Consider the following 20,911-nt stretch of genomic DNA (forward strand, 5'->3'; position numbering starts at 1 on the left):
TGAGATCTTTCATGACATTTTCCAAGTTCTTTAAACACATTTTATGCTTTTTTTTAATTGTCATGTCAACTTTTACCAGAAATCTTTAAAGGAGCTCTGAAAACTGGATATCAAGACCGGTGCAAAACGACTACACGAAGGTGTCGTCCTCACCACAGACACAGCCTGGATCAGAGGCGTGCTCGAGTCCTCGCCCACGTTCACCCAGTTAACGTCGGCTCCGTGGGCCAGCGCGTCCGCCATGACGGGGAAGTTCTGCAGCGCAGCCGAGCGGTACAGCAGCGCCCCGGGATGAAGGCCGCTGAGATCCTCTTCTTCGTCTTCCTCCCAATCTGAGGACGGCAGATCATTTATTAACAACGGCGGTAGCTTTCATTTAAATGTTAGGAGAACGGCTTCATAAACTAATTTCATTTGTTCGAGCCTACCTTTATGAGAGCTTGAGTTGTTCTTTAGGATGTCGTTGGGGCTTAGACCTGAGGAGAGACAGACGGATGCAGTGAAACAGGTTTATCCCGCATGCTGCCACAACACACACACGCACGCACATAAAATCCTGCAGGAAAATCCCTCAGGGAACACCACTGCTGCTGAAAGAGCAAGTGCAGGGATTGTTTTTGTTTTTATTTTGTTTAAAACTGATCAGATTACAGAGAGAAGGTGCAGCGTCTTGCCAAAGTGTTAACACCATCCGAACATTTTCGTATTTTGCTACGGTACAACCACAAACGTCAGTGTGCATTACTTGGGTTTTATTTGATAGATCCACAATATGTTTGAAGTAGAGGCAAAATAATGGTTGACTTGTTTTTCTGCTGGAAGGTGATTCTTAGTGTCAAGTCTTCTGCCGTCTCTAAAACTTATCGAACACGCAGCAAGATTTGTCCCGATTTCGCCCTTCCAACAATCTTGACGACGCCCCGATTATCTACATGACTCTATAGATAATCTGAGGAGATATTCCTGCAGTGTGCCGTGTGCCAGGAGCAATCGGGTCGAATCAGAAGGACGTTGGGACTGCGTCGATCTAAAATCTGGGACGCTGATAAACATGCTTGTATGACTTTTTCGCTCTTAAAAATACTCCATAAACTATCGCCAGTGCTTCTCACTGTTTATTTGCTCTGAACTAACGTTTGGTCTCGAGAGATTTTGGGCGACATCCTGTCTGACACCTGAATGCTTGTGAGTGAAATCAGTTCTATATTTTCCCACTAGACTAGAGTGCATCTCTGCAGCCCGTCTCTAGCCACCATTCTGCTGCTTTTCTGGACAACGTTCGTCTTGTCAGTTTAGGTGGACAGCCATGTTTTGTTCGGTACCGTTTTCATGTTCAGATGATTGATTAAAAAAAAATTCTCTGTAGAGCAAATATCAAAGTTTGATCGTGTAATGGCGGTTTAAACATCTCCACAAACTTCTCCCCGACACAATTAGTCAGTCTACTACATTAAGGCAACTAAAGTTTGTGATCAGAAAGCGACAAAAAGTTCCCAGGCTATGAATACTTTGGCAAGTGTCGTGGCGCTTTTTACCGGTGAGCCGAGGCAGCGTGGCGCGGGTCGGCTTGGGCTTGAGAGGCGGCCGCTGGGTGTTCCGGTCCTGGGTGGTGGCTCGGGTTCTCCTGGCGCTGGACCGCCTCACCAGGGTGGATCTGCCGGTCTCAGGCAGCTTCTGGATAAACTTCTTTTCAACGTACTTTGACCTAATCCATGACTCCTTGTCGCCTCTGAGAATGAGGAAAGAAAGAGAAATATGTCTGCACTCCTTAAAAAAAACAACTACCAAATTCTGATAAAAAGTCTGTTTTAAACTCAAAGTGTCTCTTTGTTTATTAAACTTCACTTTTACCACACTTTTCACGTCTCAGTCTGTGTGTTTAAAAAAAACCCCCTGAAGCATTAAAACTAGTTTCCGGACATAACCACCTCTGCTATCTGCATGAAATACCTGTCACTTCCTGTCTTCTGCAACATGACACGGTTAAAGAAACGAGGAAGTCGAACAAGTAGTCGCTGTCAGCTGAGATCATATTTCTGAAATGCGTAGATCTACAAACAAAGCTGCTTCTCTGCAGGAAACCCCCTGAAGACTCGATGTTCTTATTTGAGTTTTAGGCAGGATTTTATTAAAAACGCCACAAATATCACAGCTCAATAAACCTGCTTCAATAAAGTTTGAAAACATTCTCAAGTTCAACAACGTAGATGAATAACAGGCTTCAAAAATCACCCAAAATAATTAAGAACACAATCTAATTTTAAAAAGCACATTTTTAGATAATATAGCTAATAAAAATTTATCAAAAGTAAAAGATACATCAGTTTTATCGTGTTTTTTTATTCAGCTTAATCAAACTACTCAAAGGAGTTTTATCATTCCTATTTAATAAGGCAAAACCACATACATGCATAAATTACTGTGCAAAACTTTAAACTGAACTCTAAAACTCACTGAGTCTGTGGATGCAGGCCTCCAGTGAATACCGCCTTGAGAATCACCTTCCATCTAAAACTGCATTATTGTTGCTATAACAGATCAGTATTATCTATTAAATTGTATTTTTGGAGTAAACAACATTGTAGTAAACAAAAAACCTACACATAAGAATGGACATTGCGTTTAACAAATATTCATTCCTCTAAGGGTTTTTTCCACATCTAATAGTCGAGTAGATTCAGTTTAGTCGGGGACCAAAACACTTTTTACATTTTCAGCTAATGCGGTTCGTTTTCACACAGCACAAACGAACCAAACCCTTTGGAAAAAAAAAAACTGGCTGTTCCCCGCATCGCCTGTGGCGGCGCTGCACCAAGAACCACTGAAGGAAGCGACACAAAGAACAACAGAAGAAGAAGAAGAAGAACGCAACTTCTGTCTGTAGCAAACGTAAACAAAAATGGAGTAGAGTCCGATTTTAGCAGGGTAGGACTTTTCTTCTGTCTTTGATAAAGGACTACTAGGCGTTTTTCCACTAGCATTAGACCTGTTCATTTGTTAAGGTTGATATTAAAATACTTTTAGAGGGAGTATTATAAAAAAAAGTCTGGGAGTGTAGAGTAAAGGTTTTTACACAATGTCGTGTTTAATTTAATATAAAGCTAGCAATGTGTCAGAAGTCATAGCAGATTCCTGGTTACTTAAGTTTTTACTGAAGGTTCTGGTTGCCGTCTCAGAAATCGAAGTGTACTTTTTTCAGACGGACTTACATGATCTGATGCGTATTACGATGTGTAAAACCTGTGATATTCCCTGATAAAGTGGTAAATTACACATCTACACGCCGGACCCTCTGACTGACCTGGGACTGGACGGGTGGGGCTTCTTGATGGTGATCTCATCAATCCGAGCCTCGTAGATCCTGTTGATCACCGAGTTGCCCAACTCGCACATCAACTTAAAACAAAACAACAAAAAACGAGGTTGTTACAAAGAGACTCTCCCCTGAACGATCATTATTCTCACGGGAACTTGTTGTCCACACAGAAATCGGCACAATGTGGTTTGCTAAGCCGTTGCTGTTTAAAGGTTAAATCACCTTAATGAGCTCTGGCTCCCAGGTGTCGAGAGTGAGGGAGCGCACTTTGGAGAAATGGACTCCCAGGCTCCTATTGGGAAAGAAAACCATTACAGCATATTACTCAAGCTAGCACTGTGTGTGTGTGTGTGTGTGTGGTCTAGTATCTGAAGCACTGCAAAGACCAATATCGACATACTACGTTGTGGGGACCAACGGCTCATTAATCAGAAACTGTTTCTGGGTTGGGATTTAAGTGAATCGAGTTTATTTTAGGTGTAGGGTTAGGAATGGTTGGGGTTAAAGGTCAGGGTTCGGCTATAGAAATTAATGAAAAATGAAAATGCAGAGGCCCTATGAAGATATAAAAACACACTGTATGTGTCTAGGTATTCTATTTAGGACCATTTCTGGCATATTTACTAACTGTCTGAAAGGCCTTATGGGTCCAAAGCCTGGTGCCAATATGTCGGACCCTCTTGTTAAGAGTTACAGGCTAACTTTAGAGGCATGGTGTGAATACCTTGGCAAATAGTAGTAATGGTTGTGGTTGGGGAAAATGTTTGAGTTAGGCATAAATGCTGTTAAGAAAACAAATAGAGATCAATGCAAAGTCCTACTTTGGTAGTGAGGATATTTTCTGCCCAGTTTTGGTAAAAAGCTATAATGACTATATCAGATATTAGGATTAAGCACTTATCTGTGTTAAGCCTCTGGCAAAGGCGTTGCTACTATTACTATTAGCCACTCAAAACATTAATATTACTTCCAGGTAGAAGAAGCTTGTGGGTCAAATTACCGTACTACATTACTATACGCCTAAATCATGCCAAAAGAATGAATCATTCTGGGATTCACTGTGTGCCGAGGTTACGATGGCTCTGCTGGTAATGTGGTTTAATTAGACAGCATCATGTTTTGTTGTCAGAACAGGGAGAAATCTGCAAAGTGAAAAATAATTAGAACGTTGCCATGTACTGTGACAACTAGGTGACCGATTTAAATCGTTTTCCACGCAGAGTTTTTCCTCACAAGGTTTCATGGCTACCTGTGTATCCCTGAGCAGACGATGCACAGGGTGATGCCCAGGTTGATGGAGGCCCAGTCGGGACCGGGCTCTCCGCAGTCGCAGCACTGCTTGTTTCCTGAGATCGCCTGAATCTCCTCCAGAGCCTTGCAGCCTTCGCTGTCCTGATCCCCGATTCCTCCGCCTCCTTTCTCCAAGCTGCTCATCGACACTGAGGTGCAGCGCGACCTCTTACGAAACACAGACGCACAGGAATTTAGAAAAGGTCAGATCTGGAAGTTAAACTCTAGCTGTGTAAATTTCGTGTGTTGGGTTTTTTTTTTGTCCTCACTGGGCTGTGCGCGTCCTCTCTGCGCTCCTGGAAGGCCGAGGCGATGCTGTTTTGGACGGCAGTAATCCACGCTTGCTGCTCCCTCTCCGAGTCTGCCTGCAACAAACAGCACCTGCACACACACACGTAAACACACACACACCGTGATCATCTGCTGAAAAACCAGCCCTGCCCTCCTCTGCAACGCAGGACATTTTAATCCACACACTCATCACTGATGAGAATCGCAGTGGCCCAAACACACGTCCGCGCCGCGCAACGCGGCCCACGCAGACTCACTTTGACGGAGACACCACTTCAAAGCAGAACCGCCTCTCGTTTTCGGTGCTGGGCTTGACGGTGCAGAGACGCAGGTCCTCCACCACAACTGTGGGCTGGTCCTGCACGAAGAACACACAGTGACGACCGGGCACGCCAACGTACGGCTTGTTTGCGCCAAATGTGCGTTTTTAAAATAACTCTTCTTGAAAAAAAAAATACCTTAAATTTCTTCTGATACACCAGCTGATTCTTCTGAATTGAAAACCAACGTCTGGGACGAAGAAAGAGAATTTAGACATCAATGAGAACTTTATGCATTAGTTTTTTTTAAAAAAGCAGCTTTTCTGTGTGGATTATTTAATGGGTAAAGTTTTACCTGCTCCAGGTCTTGAAGGCGTTGCTGGCCCGCTTGTAAAGGTAACCCTCCATCGCTATCCCGTTAGCCGCATCGGCGTTAAAATCCAAAATGGACTCGTCGTAGGACATGTCCTTAAAAATGTAAAGAGAGACCAGGATCCGTCTGACTCAAAGCGGATTTCTGTAGTTTGTAAGGTGTTTCTAAGTGTGACTTATGTAAACTTTTACCTTTTTCTTGATAGCTGCGTGCCTTTGCTCCATGTCCCTCTTCTCCCTGGCTGAGTTCAAGACAAACTGGGTGTGCTGTAAACAACAACAAATCAGAATTTATATACAGATTTCACAAAAGTGATTGCACCACTTCAAAGTTTTCACAACTAGTCACGTTACAACCATAAGCTTCAACGTATTTTAATGGGGCTCAGTGTGATACAGCTTAACTGAGTCAACATTTTACGTTTTTAAAACATCAGCTTTGCACATCTAGAAACTCAAATTTTTGCTCTTCTTTTCGAAATAGATAAACTAGAGTCAGACTTGAAGGAGAACATCTTTGAACGTTCATTTTAAAGTTGATTTATGTCTGGACTTTGACTGGACCGTTCTAACCGATGAACATGCTTCAATGTAATTCATTGCATTATGAAATATTTAGGGATTTTCTGCTGGGAGGTGAAACTTCCAGGTCTTTTTCTGCTTCTAACATGTTTATTCTTCTGTATTTAACTCCTTCCCACTGCATAATGCTACTACCACCATGTTTCACCATAAGGATGGTGCGTTTAAAGATAAGTGCAGTTTGTTGGTCAAAAAGTTAAATTTTCGTGTCAAGTGACCGGACCACGTTCTCTCGTGCGCTTATTGTATTTCCTAAACAGACGCCTGCGAGTTGAACATGAGGCGCCTTCCTTTGTTTTTGCAACTTTTCCATAAATGCCAGATTTGTGGAACAGATTGTAACACCCGAGCTGTGGATCTCAGCAGCTCCTCCAGAGTTACCATGACTCTCTTTAATGCTCCTCTTATTGTTGCTCTCTTTTGTTGGCGAGTTTCCATTGGTGCCACACTGAGATGTTCAAAGCTTAAGATATTGTTTTAGAGTTTAGCTGTAAGCTCTCCCTGATGTGTCTGATGAGATATCTGGTCTTCATGTTGATGTTTTCTACACCAACGTTCCGAATTTACACTGAAATTAAATTACACACGGATTGATCCAGTTAAACTTCTGAAAGTTTAACTGGATTTTAATTTAAGAATATCAGAATAAAAATGCAACCTGGAAAAATGCATAGAATTAAACGCACATAAATACTTTTGCAGTCTGAGAACTTTGTATTTTATGTCCTGTAGTCAAAGAAAAAGCTACCTAAACTCATTTTACTGGAGAACATTGTAAAATTTACATTTAGTGGTGCAACTCTAGATCACAAACAGGTGTGAGAGAACAAGCAAGACCAAACCAGTCACTAAGAAACCAGTTAAACTACAACTGCAGTCAGGAGTTGTTGAGATGAGTTGGCATGAATCTTTATTTCAGGAAAGCGACTCAGATCAGTGGGAAATAAAATCCTGCTCTTATGTGTTTTCACTTTTTCCACATTGTCCACCGATCTGCGGAGTACGCCAGCTGCTGAGTTGCAATAATTCCCTCTTTATTTCCCCCTCAGATGTGTTCGGCTCTTGGGCAAAAGGAGAAACGGGAGGTTAAGAGGTAGGATTTCCCTCCTTTAGGCTTCCCTGAAAACAGGATGTGGAAAATGTTGAACTCCTCTGAATGCCAACATAGTAAGAAAAAAAAAAGTAAGGAAAACAACACGTAGCTCGTGTTACTCTTGAAAGTCCAGATTTCAGCGGTAAAAGTTGAAACATTTTGGCTCCTCTTGGTCAAAAGGGCGGACTCAGCAAGTCGCTGCCAGAGTTGATGGTGCAGAAACGTTGCTTCCAGCTTCCGCCGACTGAAAGCCGGAGCAGGCGCTTGAGATAGAGTCACACAGACATGTGAAATATTTCCTGTTGTTGCTCACTTGTTCCTGTCATGATGAAAGTGTGATGTCATCCTGTGACTTTGCTCCCGCCCCGGTTGGATGTGGTTTTTTACTCAGCAGCCAACGGTTTGGGACCTCTCTCGCCAGGGTTACGCTCAGCAGCTCGGATCCAGATTTTTATTTGTTTGTTTTTGATGCAACCTCCATACCTCAGGCCTCTGATGCGGTTCTGCCATGCAGCAGATAGAAACAACACCCAGACTTGGAGCGTTGTTTTGGGATTGAGGTTTTGCACAGATTGCGTTTTTCGGCTGAGCCACTCAGCGACAGCCGCATGGCTGAGACCCAACATGCTCCAGGGTTTAACTGACACTTATTAATTCAATATGAAAGAGTAACGACAAGAAATTGGAGCACATTTCTTATCTGACTGCATTTTATCGCAATTGAGAAAGTCTTCTCCAACAAGTTTTGCCAATTGCCAAGTCTGTACGGTCATAATGAGAAGCTACTGGGTAATTTGATAAGTTAATAAGTTCCTCATCAGCAGATTATATTACTTTTTTTGTGAATTTTTCAGAAAGGTTTTTTTTTACTGATACACAACATCTCAGCAACATCCAAGCTTTGGCTACAATATTCTTTGGATCAGGCACCAAGCAGCAGCACTGATGAGTCTCTACTTTTTCTTTTTGTTTTTTGTTAATTTTTTGGGAAAATTAGAAATTGTAGTTAAGGATGAACCAGCCTTCCAAAGGTTCAATCAATTCAGATGTTTTCAATTGCAAAGTCATGACATTATCATCTTTCACAAACTATATAGCAATCTTAGTCTACGCAATATCGTGACTTTGAGGAAAGTCGTGCAAATCTACCCAAAATTCTCTTTAATTTTTATTCTGAAATATAAAAAAAAAAATAATTCTAGTAATCCCAGCTAAGCTGGAAGATTACGACCGTTAATGTGATAAAACAAGTTTTATTGGTGTTATTTTAAGCAGTGCATATAAATATCTGGTTTAATTTGCATGTGGTTAAATGAAGTCTCCCCATCGTTGGAGCCTTTAATTGCGGTATTAGTCAAGTTTTGAGGCTAATATTATGTAAGATAAAAGAACAGTCAACTTCTGGGCATGTTATGCTCACTTTTACACAGGAGACACTGATATTAGCGTGATTAATTCGGTTTACTTCAAAAATAATCCCATTGGAGAAGAAGCTGTAGCAAGCAGATATTGTCTGTGTTTATCAATAACGGCTAACAACAATTTATTACAATAATTAAAGAAAAAAATATATATCTTACCTCTTCATTCAGTTTTTGGCAATATTGATCCAGTTCTGACAGAGACTGGTGGCCTTGTTGAAAGAACTGAGACTGGGACTCCAGGAGGGACAGCATCTAACGGGCACAAGACAGCTTTTAATTCAACAACAACAACAACAAAAAAAAGGGAAAAATGCAAACAAGCAGCTCTGAACTCACGGCCAACAGAATATCCGCCTTCTTTTTGGCTTCGAAGACGTTAATCTGAAACAAAGGAAGCGAGAGGTTAAGACACAATTAAGTGACCAACTGAGAAAACACGGCTATCAATCAAAACAAAACTATAATCAAGACTCGCTGCTGCTGCTGCTTATTTTACTAACTTTGGAACTTAAGCCTAAAAATATTTAATGAAGATTTAAACCTGTCTATCATTTACTGCAGCGTTACACTTGCCTCCAGGACATAGTCCAGCGCCCCCGACCGGAAGGACTTGCGTGCGTTGAGCAGAGCGTTAGTCGCCTCCTCCACTTCGTGCAGCTTCCCTCGAGGAGCCTGGGCGTTCCTGGCCAGCGCGCCCTCCAGGGTCTCGCTGCTGCGCTCAAACTCCTTACGGACGTCCTTAAACTTACGAACATCTCTGAGAGTCGGGGAGTAAAAACAAAAACTTAGTGAAACTGGGATTAGTTTTGTGCGATTAAATATTTCATCATACCGAAACAGAAACGGCGGCTCCTATGAGATTCTCACAAGTTTCAAAAAAAAAAAAAAAAATTAATAAATAAAATACTTTCTGAATAAAATATGAGAAAAAAAAAAATCAACAATTATTTATACTGCTGCTAAAATATCATAAAATGCCCAAAATTTACTGTATTCTATTGTTTAGTTGTTTTAATAGAACAGTCCAACACAAAGTAGTGCATGAATGTAGTTGAAAGGAAACAACCTTCTGCCGTTTGTGCAAAATGCTAAAAAGATAATCCTGGAAGAAAACCTGTTTGAGGCTGCAAAAGACTTGAGACTGAGCTAAAACTTTCTGCAGAACAACAATAAAAAGTAGAGGTGGGGCTAAAATTATTAATCGAGGGCTTGTAATTAACTTATCGCAGTAAATAGCATTTAAATTGAAAACTGTATACTGACAAAAGAAGCAACATTTTCAACTAAAAGTCCATTTTTTTGGAGCTAAATTGTTGAATAAATAGACGTAGAAGCTCCACAACAAAAACATTTGTTGTTTTTATTCAGTTATTTGTTTATTTCAGGCATCAGATCGGTGCAAAGTGTTGCTATGTAGCAACTTTGAAAAAATACTAATGTCAATGTGAACGTTGTTCGCCAGCGTTAAGTGTTTTGCGTTGAGTTGATAATTTAGGCGTGGATTGTTTCCATGACAGGCCGACTCTTTTCTGGACAACTGGCCCACAACAATCGTCTTTTCCAGCGTCCCATCAGATCGTTTTTTTTTTAAGCAAAAGTTAATCCTCTGAAAACCCGGCTGCTGTTTGCCGATGGCGCTTACGTGGCATTTCTACCGGTGGATCAGAAATGGTAATTAATTAAATAATCTCAAATAATAAAGTTGCAAATTTAAGTCCCAGCCATACCTAAAACATATTTATGTGTTGGAACATTCGCTGAGTTTTAACACTTCAACTGTGCAAATCTGGAAAGAAACCCTGAAAAAAAAAATTATTTGATGTGTAAAAACCTAAGAGAACAGAGAACCATATATAATTGTCCCTCAGCTTCATAATTACGCATCATTTTGTGTTGGCCATAACAACCAAATACATTAAAGTTTGTAATTGTAAACACAACGTGGGAAGGTTCAAAGGAGGTAAACCCATTTGTTTGGTGACTTATTTTCTATTTTACTTTCTGTCACAAAATCGTGACATCATCACCTCCAGTGGCAGCTGAATAAGCTGAAGCTACACACACACAAAAAAAAACAACCTACTGTTTTCCTATGTAGCGTTACGTAACTCAAGCTACTCGTGAACTCGTGTCACTGTTTTTACTAACCTCCAAAAGGAAACCAGTGAGCTAACAAGGTCAAACCACATTGTGGAATATTAATTCCACGATGTGCGTAGCATGATCTTTGCATCATGCTACACTAGTCTCTTCTAAACACCCTCCACTAATGGAGGCAGGCGGCAAGACGCGGTCTGGAGAAGGAGAGCCATAAAACCGTGTTGATGGTTGGCAGAAAAGCGAGGGAGTGCCTCCGTGTTTGCATGTTGGCTAATTGCACAGATTGCACTGCCGCTGTTGGGAAAGAGGCGCTAATCCAAGCGAACACCCAGGGAGGCGGCGCGAAGGCAGCTCACTCACTCCTTCACGAAGATCTGCAGCTTCGTCTTGACCGACTTCTGAATCGTCTCGATCACTTCCTAAAATCGGAAACGGAGAAGAAAAACACAAATTTAAAGAATCAGACGCGATGTGTTCGACAGCGAGCTGGAGGCTTGCTTGACCACATACTGCTGCAGCCGATAACCACCATGACAGGAATGAAGAAGTTGCGGAGGTGAGAAACAGACAGACTGGCTCTCTAACTCACCCCCTGTGCGTCAAAGATGACAGACAGCTTTTTGGAAAATTTGTCCAAGCATTCCTGGAGGGAAAACGTCTCAAGTTATTATTATTATTCCATTTTAAATCGGATCTTAAATGCTTCAAGATATTCTTTTTCCCCTGTCTAAATGACAAACTGGGAATCCGTGCAGAAACATTCGACCATCAAACACTTCCTTTAGGTAAATTAGCTCTCAACAGCATTGAGCTTTGAGCAACTCGGAGGATTGTGTCAACGCGGCTTTTGTCACCTCCATCATGCTGTCCGTGGTCCACTGGTGTCCGAGCTCCCGCAGGCCGCTGACGAAGCTCTTGCTGGTCTGACAGTAGACTCGGCCGGCCTCCAGCATGGCCTGGCATTGCTTCACGAGCTGGAAGACACGAGCGAAAGCGGCCAACGTCATCACCGCGTGAATAAATAAACAGAAAACCTATTTCAGGATTTCGCAGAGCACGTGCGACTCGAGCTGCTGCCGACTGTTTTGTGCACAGATTCAGGAGCTCATTATCTTTTCGCGAGATGCCTGGGAAAAACAAAAAACAAAACAAAACAGATGATAATAATTTTCTCCAGCTGGGTAGAGCTGACAGAGCTACCCCTCCCCCACCTGTTGCCACTCGTTGCCCATCAGCTGACTGAAAGAAGGTGGCTGCAGTCTTTTTATGCTTACAGCAAAGATAAATTAAGCTCCTTCCTTCACTCTCATTACATAAACACTGTTTTACGGCGAACCATGGCTTCTCCTAAACCACAAACAAGCTTGTTATAGCTGTGTTAACCTGCGAACTAAAAAAAAAAAACACACAGATGAAACCACTACTACGCTTACCAAATGGCTATTCTAGGTTTTTGCTAGAAATAACTAAATCAAATTCAAAATTACAATAAATGAATGTTCTGGTTACCATAGATATGGCTGTAATAATTAATATCTTGTTACGTTTTAGCAGCAGCAGGAACAATTATTACTTTTTTTATTCTTTAAATGAAAGCAGTTAGATAATATTCTGCTTTCATATATAAATACAGCAATAAAGTGCTTTATTCTCTCGGTGTCACGCAGCGAGAATCTTCCACGTCTAATCAGAGTTTATTATTCAGCCTCCACACGACCACATGTTGGAAAAACTTGACTCTTGAGCTGCCACATGTTCACCGCTGCGTGATTAAGCTGGTTGTGCAAAATGCTGCTGTTGTGTTTTTCCACTTCTGCTGTTGAGAGCGGAGCTGCTCCTCCAGCTACTGCAGTGCAGCCAAAGATTTGTTAACAGACGATGTGACTTCTAGTGATTGGCTAATTTCCTGGTACACATGTTAGAAAATCTCCAAATGGGTCGGTATTCCTGAACTCCCACATTGGGACGTATTCGTACCATAAAGTTCACAAATAAAAAGCAAATATTCCATCTTGAGTGAAATGCCTTTAGCAAACGTTCGCACGACGACACAAGTCGTACTTTGTGCTGCCACTTGGACCAAACATCCAACATGGACTTCCACAGAAAACATTAGAACATTTTCAATCGTTTTAATTCTCTGCATCCTAAAGGTTTAATTTAAAGATGCATGTTTTTCTGATTGTTTTTTTTTTTTTTTTTGTAAAAGTGAGAAGATGCGTTGATGCGATGGTGCGAGTCCAACACGTTTGAGTCGCACCAGTCACTGCTGCTCTGACGTTTGTTTACCTCACAAACATATTTTACCTTCCGGTCTGCGCTTGTGATTCACACATTTCACTTGAGCAGACGGCCAGGCAGTAAAGCAAATTGCATAATTTAATAGATTAAAAGTCTCCTCATAGTAATATAGTTATTTATGCACCGTACTGGCTCCCTAATTGAATGTTGCTTTCAAAACTTGAGAAATGTAGCAGAATACTTGTGCAGAACTCTGCTACATATATAACACGTCATAAATTAGAGCTTTTTCCGTAGGAGGAGCATTTCACCGAACTTAAATGAAAACATTTTATCAACTGAAGCAGCTCTCTGCAGACCAAACATAAAAATAACCCCTTTGACGGGGATCTTGTTTGACTCATTTTCCTCCTTCAGGTTTTCAGTCAAATTAGAGATTTATTAGCGAATCGACCGGAAATCGAATAAGGGATTTGTGATTGTCAGCAGTTCAAACTGGAAAAAAAAACAACACACTGAAAAACAGCAGGAGATCTGCATTGGCCAGTAAAAGCCTTACTGGTGCATCTCTGTTTCACCATGGCAGTGTAATGTTTGTAAAACTGGTTGTTTTGGAAGCAAGTCTATAAAAACAGGACATGGTTTCTGTTTAGCAAATGAGAAAAAAAAAACCTTTGTCTGAGAATGACTTTTAATCTCTGTGCACATCAGGAATGCAGCATTATGTGGAACAGGAGACTCAAAAGAAAAACACAAATCTGATCTCATGAAATGCAATCTCATGCAACCCGGGAAATTTCTGTTTCTGTTTCCTTTCTGCGACGATAAGGTCAGAGTTCAGCTGCAGAAACCGAGGAGGATGTTGCACAACCCGGAGACAAACGTATTTTCATCTCCTCTCATCCAGTTTTATTGATTTTTGCAGATCAATACGTCAGCCCTGATCCTGATCCACTTGAAAAGGTTGCGGCGGTAAGGTTTTGTTGTCGCGTTTCAGATGAGCCCAGGCGGCACATATGACATTCGATTTTGTGCTTATTAGGTATGATTTGGGAACAGAAACGCGGCGTGTGGACGACTGGTTGAATACATCTGAAACCGTGGCCCGTTTGTGCAGCAGGGAAAACGGGCCAAAGCAGAACAAAGTGTTTGTTCTCTGATCGGGACGGTAATATGATGGGGAAGCAGCACCTGCAGATACTTCCTGCTCGATTCAGGTAAACTGTCCCCAAACCACCGACTCACTCATGCTTCTCACTCCTGATTTAAAGGGAACTCGTGATAACCAAGTGTGTGTGTGTGTGTGTGTGTGTGTGTGTACGCGTGCGCGTTTGTTTGTAATATCTTGTGGGGACGATTTTCCTGACACATACTGCATTGTGGGGACCAGTTGCTCCTTGTAGGGACCGAAGCCTGGACCCCACAAGGGGAAACCCTGTTTTTGGGTCAGGGGTCAGAGTTAGGGCTAAGGTATGAATTGAGTTTTGGTTAGGGTTAGGAAAAGGGTAAAGGTAAGGTTTAGGCTGTAGAAATGAATGGAAGTCAATGGAAAGTCCCCACAAAGATAGCCACGCAAACGTGTGTGTGTGTGTGTGGGATGCGAGTCTTACCTTGTCCAGGCGAGTTTCCAGCTCGCTCACGTCATTTTGGACGACTTCGATTTCAGCTCTGAAAAGGACAAAAACTGATTTTTAGTTATTTTTCAATATTAAACCACCCACAGATGTCTAAATATCTCTAATAAAACAAGTAATGAGTAAAGAGCCATAAAAAAACTTAGTAAGTCATTGTTTATTAAGTTTTATGTAGATATAATACATTTTTTTGTATTATTTTATAGGCCTAATTAGAATATGACTCCATTTTAGTACATTTAATTCAACACTTTCATTCGTCTGAGGTTTGTGGTTTATGTTTCTCTTGTTTTAATTTGCTTGAATATTGCAAAAGGTATATAATATTGCAGCACTTTGTTTATTTTTCCAGATTGTTGTGGTCTAAATTAAAAGCTTTTGCAGATGCTTTAAAGAAAAAATAAAATAAAATAAATACGCATTTATTTTTAGTCCCATTAATGTAGCCAGAAAATCGGTGCTGAATCATCAACTGGAAAAATGTACAACTAAAAACTGTTGTGAATATTTAAATTAACTAGATATGTCTCTGAAATTGGACATTAAAACCGCTTTAGTCTGAAACACAATTTCTTAATCATTCCTGTGATTAATAATAATAATTAAAAAAAAAAAACCTAAAATACCGCAGATTTTAAACAGTGGGAGTTGCAAAGACTTTCCCTGGTTTAAAAACCGGGGCGGCGTCCAGTTGGGGTGACATGAGCTCTCATTGAAAACACCCACTGAGGCGTTTTGATGCCACTGAAAAATAATCAATATCCGTTTATAGTTCTGTAAATTGGTTTTCACATTTAATAAAACGGCGCTAAACAAATCTACAAACAAATCGGGTGAAGAGGTTTACTCTTGACGCATCAATCCAACTACTGGCCTTCTCACAATGCCAGTAAAACATCTAACTGTGTAACTATTTCTGAATATTGCAATTATGACACTTTTATTTCCTTTCCTCACAATATCTCCACTGTTCTTTCTGAGCTTTAGCACAGCAGCTGGATAGTTATGTGTCGTTTTATCAATATTCTGTTTGTGGTTAATTACTATTATGGTAGCAAGTCGTATTTTAAAGCTAAGCGATTCATTAATTGGAGTTGCAGACGAAAAGGAGCCCATTCATTGTGAAACCGCCACTGAAATGCAAAACAATTTTGACACAACAATCTCATAAAATACTTAAAAAAAAAACACACGCTAGCAGTTTAGCTTAATGCCTTGAAAACCAGCGTTTGTTGTGAGGCGCCACCATTTTTGTTTCATTCGCAGTCCTGCGTTTTGTGTCAGTGTAGCTTCACTAGGATACAACGGAGTTCCAGAAACAGAAAAAACTGTTTCGGGCTTTACAATCTGATTTCAGAGCAGCTTAAGACGTCTTTGGTATTTTTTTTTTTAGAAACTTTGCTGACCTTCTGCATACGAGAAGTGTTTTTTTTTTTTTTTGAGGACATGTCACTCGCAGTTTATGCTTGTTTAAATACTAAAAAATAAAAAAATCATCCAGAAGGGGAAAATATGAGTTTGAATTATACTTCAGAGCACAAGTTTGAGGCCTTGTCAAACTCTGTGCCTCAGGTATGCAGGCAGGGCACGGAGCGCGGCTGGCTTTCAGGGGCTTTTGGAGCATTGCTCAGTGTCTGTTTCTGTCTGTCTTCTCATTTCATAGCAGCAGCTCAAAGCATGTGGTTTCCGCTGCCTTCCACCAACAGTACAGCGAGCAGCAGCAGAAGAAGAAGAAAAAAACACAGAGACAGAGAAAGAGAGAGATGAGTCTGAGTGGGGAGGGAAGAGAGGAGCTCTGGGACAGAAGCTGCTTGTGTTTATCAGTGCAAGGAGTCTGAGGTCACGGCCTTTTTTAAAAAAAAACAAAACAAAACACAACGGGTCAATGAAGGCGAGGAGGAGAGAAAGTGAGCTAAATTGAGGCCACAGAGGAAGAGGACCGATGTATTCCTTCAGCAGAGGAACATCCCTTATCACCTTTCCCCCCCTGAGAGGCACGCAGCAGCAAGCAGAGCAAACCGAGACGGCGCTGAGGCTGAGTTTCCGCCGCGGTTCTCCGCACAGAGAACTCACTTCCTGCCTCCTGTTGATCAACGCGGCACATCTCGCCTCACTTCCTGCTGCCCTCCCACCCCGCCTGTTACCTGGCAACAACACATCTGAGCGGCTGACCAGAAGCTGTCACGCTTTTTATTATTATTTTTTTTTTAAGTTTCTCCTCTGCTTTCCCATCCAGGCTCGGTCCATCAGAATGATACATTTCAGCAACACTACCACTTTTCTTTCTTTCTTTTCTCTTCCTCTTCGCCTGACACGATGAGACGTCTCCACAGAAGGGTTGCTGTGGCTCAAACTTTCCACCGCATGAAAACTACGTGGGTAACGGAGAAAGAAAAGAGAGGAAGACTGATGGGAGGGTGTAAATGAGCTGGGGCCGAGGACAGCGGTGACTCAGGCAGGGTGCCAGAAACCAGGGGGCGGGGGGGGAGGGCACACCCAGCCCGTCTTGAGCCTTTTGCAGAAACCAGCTCAGTGACACTTCCTTGTAGGTTACACCAGATGCCGATGGTGAAAGAAATAATTGCTGGCATGCCGTAGATGTGCAGTGACAGCTTCCTTTTGTCGTGGACTTAAAGCATGATTAATACAGCCATGAAAATGAGTCAGTAAATACCTCCGTGGTTAACAAACGGAGGGGAAATATCTGGAGTTAATATACGTTAAAGGAGATCCGATGCTATGTGTCCATGCATGTGGGCCCCAGATGGGTTTCTCTCAGCAAGCTGGATGGATGTTCGTGTTTCCGGTCTCATCTTTTAAGGCATCCACCTGCGTAAGCTTGTTGCATCCTCATTGCTTATCGGGTTTCTTATTGCAACCCAACGACGATGCAACCCTTATTGGGAAAACCACTTTTGCATCCCACTGGTTCCTGTCAACATAGGAACCAATTTTTGGTCAGTTTTCCCACATTCAATCTACGCAAATGGCCGGCCCAAAGCAGAAGCGACCCTAGCTGCTTCCTAGAGCCTCCAGGCCAGCAGGGGGCACATGACGTCTGACACAGAATATAAAGCACAAAGCCTTACATCCCTCCACAAAGCTAAAGTTTCCAGAGTACTTTGTTGAAGCACATTAATGGAAAGTTGAGTGGAAGGAAAAAATGAGAGGCCTGTGAAGCAAAGCTCAACGAAGCTTTTGTGGGAGATTAATAAGGTTTGGACTGCAGCTTGAGTCCATGTTCAGGAAACTCCACCAGGGCATGCGCTGCAATCGTGACATCTCACTCCTAAACCAGAGATGACATTACTGTCCCAGAGTCAACACTGCTCAAGGTCCAGTGTGAAACTTTAACAGTTAGCAATAATTTGGGGAGCCAAACCAAACGGCGGTGGTGGTCCACCATGTTTTACTGAGTCTGAAGTCAGGCCATCAAGCACACACCGACAAAGGTTACCGAGTTTTACCCTTAGTCTTATTACCAAAGTGTCCCAGAACTGGACAGTTTGCCCTGAAGCAGCGAACCTATGACGACTTCCTTAGCACCTCAGCTCGGAAAATACTGCACAGTATTCAGAAATCAACATTTCTGTATTGACATTTTTTTTTCATTGGTTTTATGTAAAATTCAAGTTTTGTAAATCCAAAATTTTGGGTTTACATTAGCTGTAAGTCATAGTCATCCAAAATGAGTGAAAAGTTTCACGTTTTCCGTACAATTACTGAAATAAATCAACCGTTTCGATTACGTTGAGAGGCACCTGTACAGCCCGCTCCTGGGCCCGTGTGTACAAGTTGACTGGGCACCAATGAAATCTAAATATGGGCCCTTATTATTTGAGTTTTTGCAAATGGTTGCGCTTGTAAAGTTGAGATTGTGTTTTTGTTTTTCCATAAAGGCTGTATTTCATCCATCTTACCTGAAGCGAGGAGAGTCTTTCAAACACTCCTCAAAGTCCAACTTTACTGTCATTCTTGCGTTTGTTCTGCGCAAAACCAGCCCTGTAGTTTTAATCTGGACCGCTTCTCTGGAGTTGGAGGTGAGCAGAAACTGAATCTGTCCGGATTCAGCGCTCCACGGTGGCAGCCTGGCTCATGGTTGGACAGGAAAAAAAGTCAAAAAGGAAGAAAAGTGTATTCCTTCACCCCCCTCCAAAGAAAAAAAAAAGAAAAGAAAGAAAGACGTCCTGTTCGTCTTTTCCGGCTCACATCCGTGTCTGAAGTCGACTTGTCACCACTTTTGAATGAAGTCAAAGGATGTTTGAAGCGTTTTAATCATCTTATTCTGAGACCAAGCGGCGGTCCGTCCGTCAAATCCTCCAGCTTCCGCGAGAATGATGCTGCAAAAACAAAAACAACAAAAAAACCTAAACAAAACAAAACAAAAGAAATTCTCGCGGTAAATGCTCAGGAAAGAGATTGTGCGGATTAATATTTCCAGATGAAAGGAGTCGAGTCAGACCAGCAGCCCGTATGAGTCTGAGGAGGACTGCGTAGAGGAGAACTGTTTCACGCAAACACAAAGAAGGTCCAACCCCCCGTCGCCTCCATCTCCATTTCCGTGTTTCTTACTCAGAGCAAATTATGGTTTTGAATGGGTAGAAAATGACAGGTTAGGCTGCAAAGAGCCGCATGTTCTCTATAGCAACTCCACCACTTTACATCTTACAAATCCACTAAACTTGACTCATAAATAAGTTTATAGCATAAGGAGGATACTCGTTCCTGCATCTGATGTTAGTGTTTTAAACTTCTCAGGTTCACTGAGCTGTGAGCTTCTCTCACACACTCACACGCGCACACACACACACACACACACAGTGCTGGGTGTGTTTTCTTGTCCTGCGAGCTGCTCTGCTTTGTTGTTGCCTAAGTGCAAAAACCTGTTCACAGGTTTCCCACAGTCAATGAATCATTCTGTATGGAAGCACGCTGCTGCCTGAAATTAAAATAAATAACTACAACTTCAAAACATGTGGAGGGAAATCACATTATTTTTACTTATTTATCTGATAAAGGTGATATGGCTCACCACCCAGAGCAACCTATTGTGAAAGGGTGGCAAGAGCATTCAAAAAGAAATAAGACTGTCAGTTATGTCTAGTGCGTTTTCTGTTGCCATGTCCAGTGAATATGGAGCGAATTTTGCTTTGAACTGTCGAAATTATGTAAGAACATGTGGCATCTGTTTTAAGATTCCAATTTGCCACTAAAACAAAGATTTATTTCATTTTGTTTGTCAAAAGTAAAAACCTGAAATAGGTTTTTATTTTTGGCATTAGTGGCTTTTGTCGAACAGTAAATAGGGAAGACATGCAGTAAGTTTGTTCTACTACAATTATGAATTCTTTAAGACACAATCAATTTACTTATTGTACAATGTTTCTGTGTAAAAGCAAAAAGCAGCTATTTTTTCACATTAACAATAAAGATCAATTTAAAATCTTGTACAGTAGCCTATTTGTGTTTCAGATTTTTCTGTGGAACGTGACTTCAAATTATTTGAGGAAAATCCGCCTAGTCGTGGGTTTTTCTTGGAGAGCATAAAATATTCCACAGAAAGTGTATCTTGGGAATCTTAAATACCTATACGTGAAGCTACTTGTTGGTCCTAAATGCCACACACTCCGCTCTTCAGGATTGTACCCTGAAGAGCGGAGACGAGGAAGACCTTGGATCTCGGCTTCTGTGGTTTGGCTTCGACCGTTTCCAGTGTGCGTAATAAATGCATGTAAAGGCACATTTGGTGTTTGATCTACAAACAGATTATGATCATTTTTAGAGAGGTCTGACATGACAAGTTATGTGGGTTAGTGGTTTGGCCAGAAAGTCCTCTGAAAACCCTGATTTTTGCTATCATTGGTGGTTTTTGATAAGGGCCAGATGGGTAGTTACTAAACGTGCCATTAATTTTAAAAAACAAACAAACAAACAAAAAACATGTTTTCTATGGCCTGTGTAGTCAATGTGGGGTTGAGGCGTTCTCTTTTTGCTAGTTTGTGGTAAGCGGTGTCCTCATGATATTACTTCTGCAGCTGACTGTTTGGACNGCTTGGCACTGCAAGTCATCCAGAAGCATGAATGCATGACATCAAAACCTCAAGCCATATAGCTTTATCCGGTTATATCGGCTGGTTAGATGCACACCTGAATACACAGGACCCTGGGTAATATCCAAAATTTATGTATTTATTTATATTTTTCCTTCCACTTTACAAGAACGTGCAATTTTGTGTTGGTGCATCACATAAAAAAAAAGAGTATGTGACTGTAATGTGATAAATTGTGGAGTAATAATATAACTGAGG

At 41.5% G+C, this 20,911-nt stretch overlaps 1 protein-coding gene across 1 annotated transcript in view; it reads right to left on the reverse strand.

The window, feature by feature from the left end:
* The window catches only part of acap1 (ArfGAP with coiled-coil, ankyrin repeat and PH domains 1), a 26,665-nt gene extending 7,428 nt beyond the window's left edge, over positions 1–19,237 (reverse strand). The window contains exons 1-19 of the mRNA XM_015014584.1: positions 18,524–19,237; positions 14,580–14,637; positions 11,583–11,702; positions 11,318–11,371; positions 11,089–11,147; positions 9,202–9,385; positions 8,965–9,009; positions 8,785–8,880; positions 5,722–5,796; positions 5,513–5,625; positions 5,356–5,407; positions 5,155–5,255; positions 4,876–4,987; positions 4,566–4,774; positions 3,539–3,608; positions 3,302–3,396; positions 1,536–1,729; positions 429–476; positions 154–332 (exon numbers count right to left, since the gene is read on the reverse strand). Coding sequence (XP_014870070.1) covers positions 154–332; positions 429–476; positions 1,536–1,729; positions 3,302–3,396; positions 3,539–3,608; positions 4,566–4,774; positions 4,876–4,987; positions 5,155–5,255; positions 5,356–5,407; positions 5,513–5,625; positions 5,722–5,796; positions 8,785–8,880; positions 8,965–9,009; positions 9,202–9,385; positions 11,089–11,147; positions 11,318–11,371; positions 11,583–11,702; positions 14,580–14,637; positions 18,524–18,576 — 1,917 coding nt within the window. The 5' untranslated portion in view covers positions 18,577–19,237. The remainder of the gene's footprint in view (positions 1–153; positions 333–428; positions 477–1,535; positions 1,730–3,301; positions 3,397–3,538; positions 3,609–4,565; positions 4,775–4,875; positions 4,988–5,154; positions 5,256–5,355; positions 5,408–5,512; positions 5,626–5,721; positions 5,797–8,784; positions 8,881–8,964; positions 9,010–9,201; positions 9,386–11,088; positions 11,148–11,317; positions 11,372–11,582; positions 11,703–14,579; positions 14,638–18,523) is intronic.
* Positions 19,238–20,911: the final 1,674 nt, after the last annotated feature.

Source organism: Poecilia latipinna, unplaced genomic scaffold, assembly GCF_001443285.1.
Source record: "Poecilia latipinna isolate Pla-1442-1.1 unplaced genomic scaffold, P_latipinna-1.0 Scaffold1830, whole genome shotgun sequence".
NCBI lineage: Eukaryota > Metazoa > Chordata > Actinopteri > Cyprinodontiformes > Poeciliidae > Poecilia > Poecilia latipinna.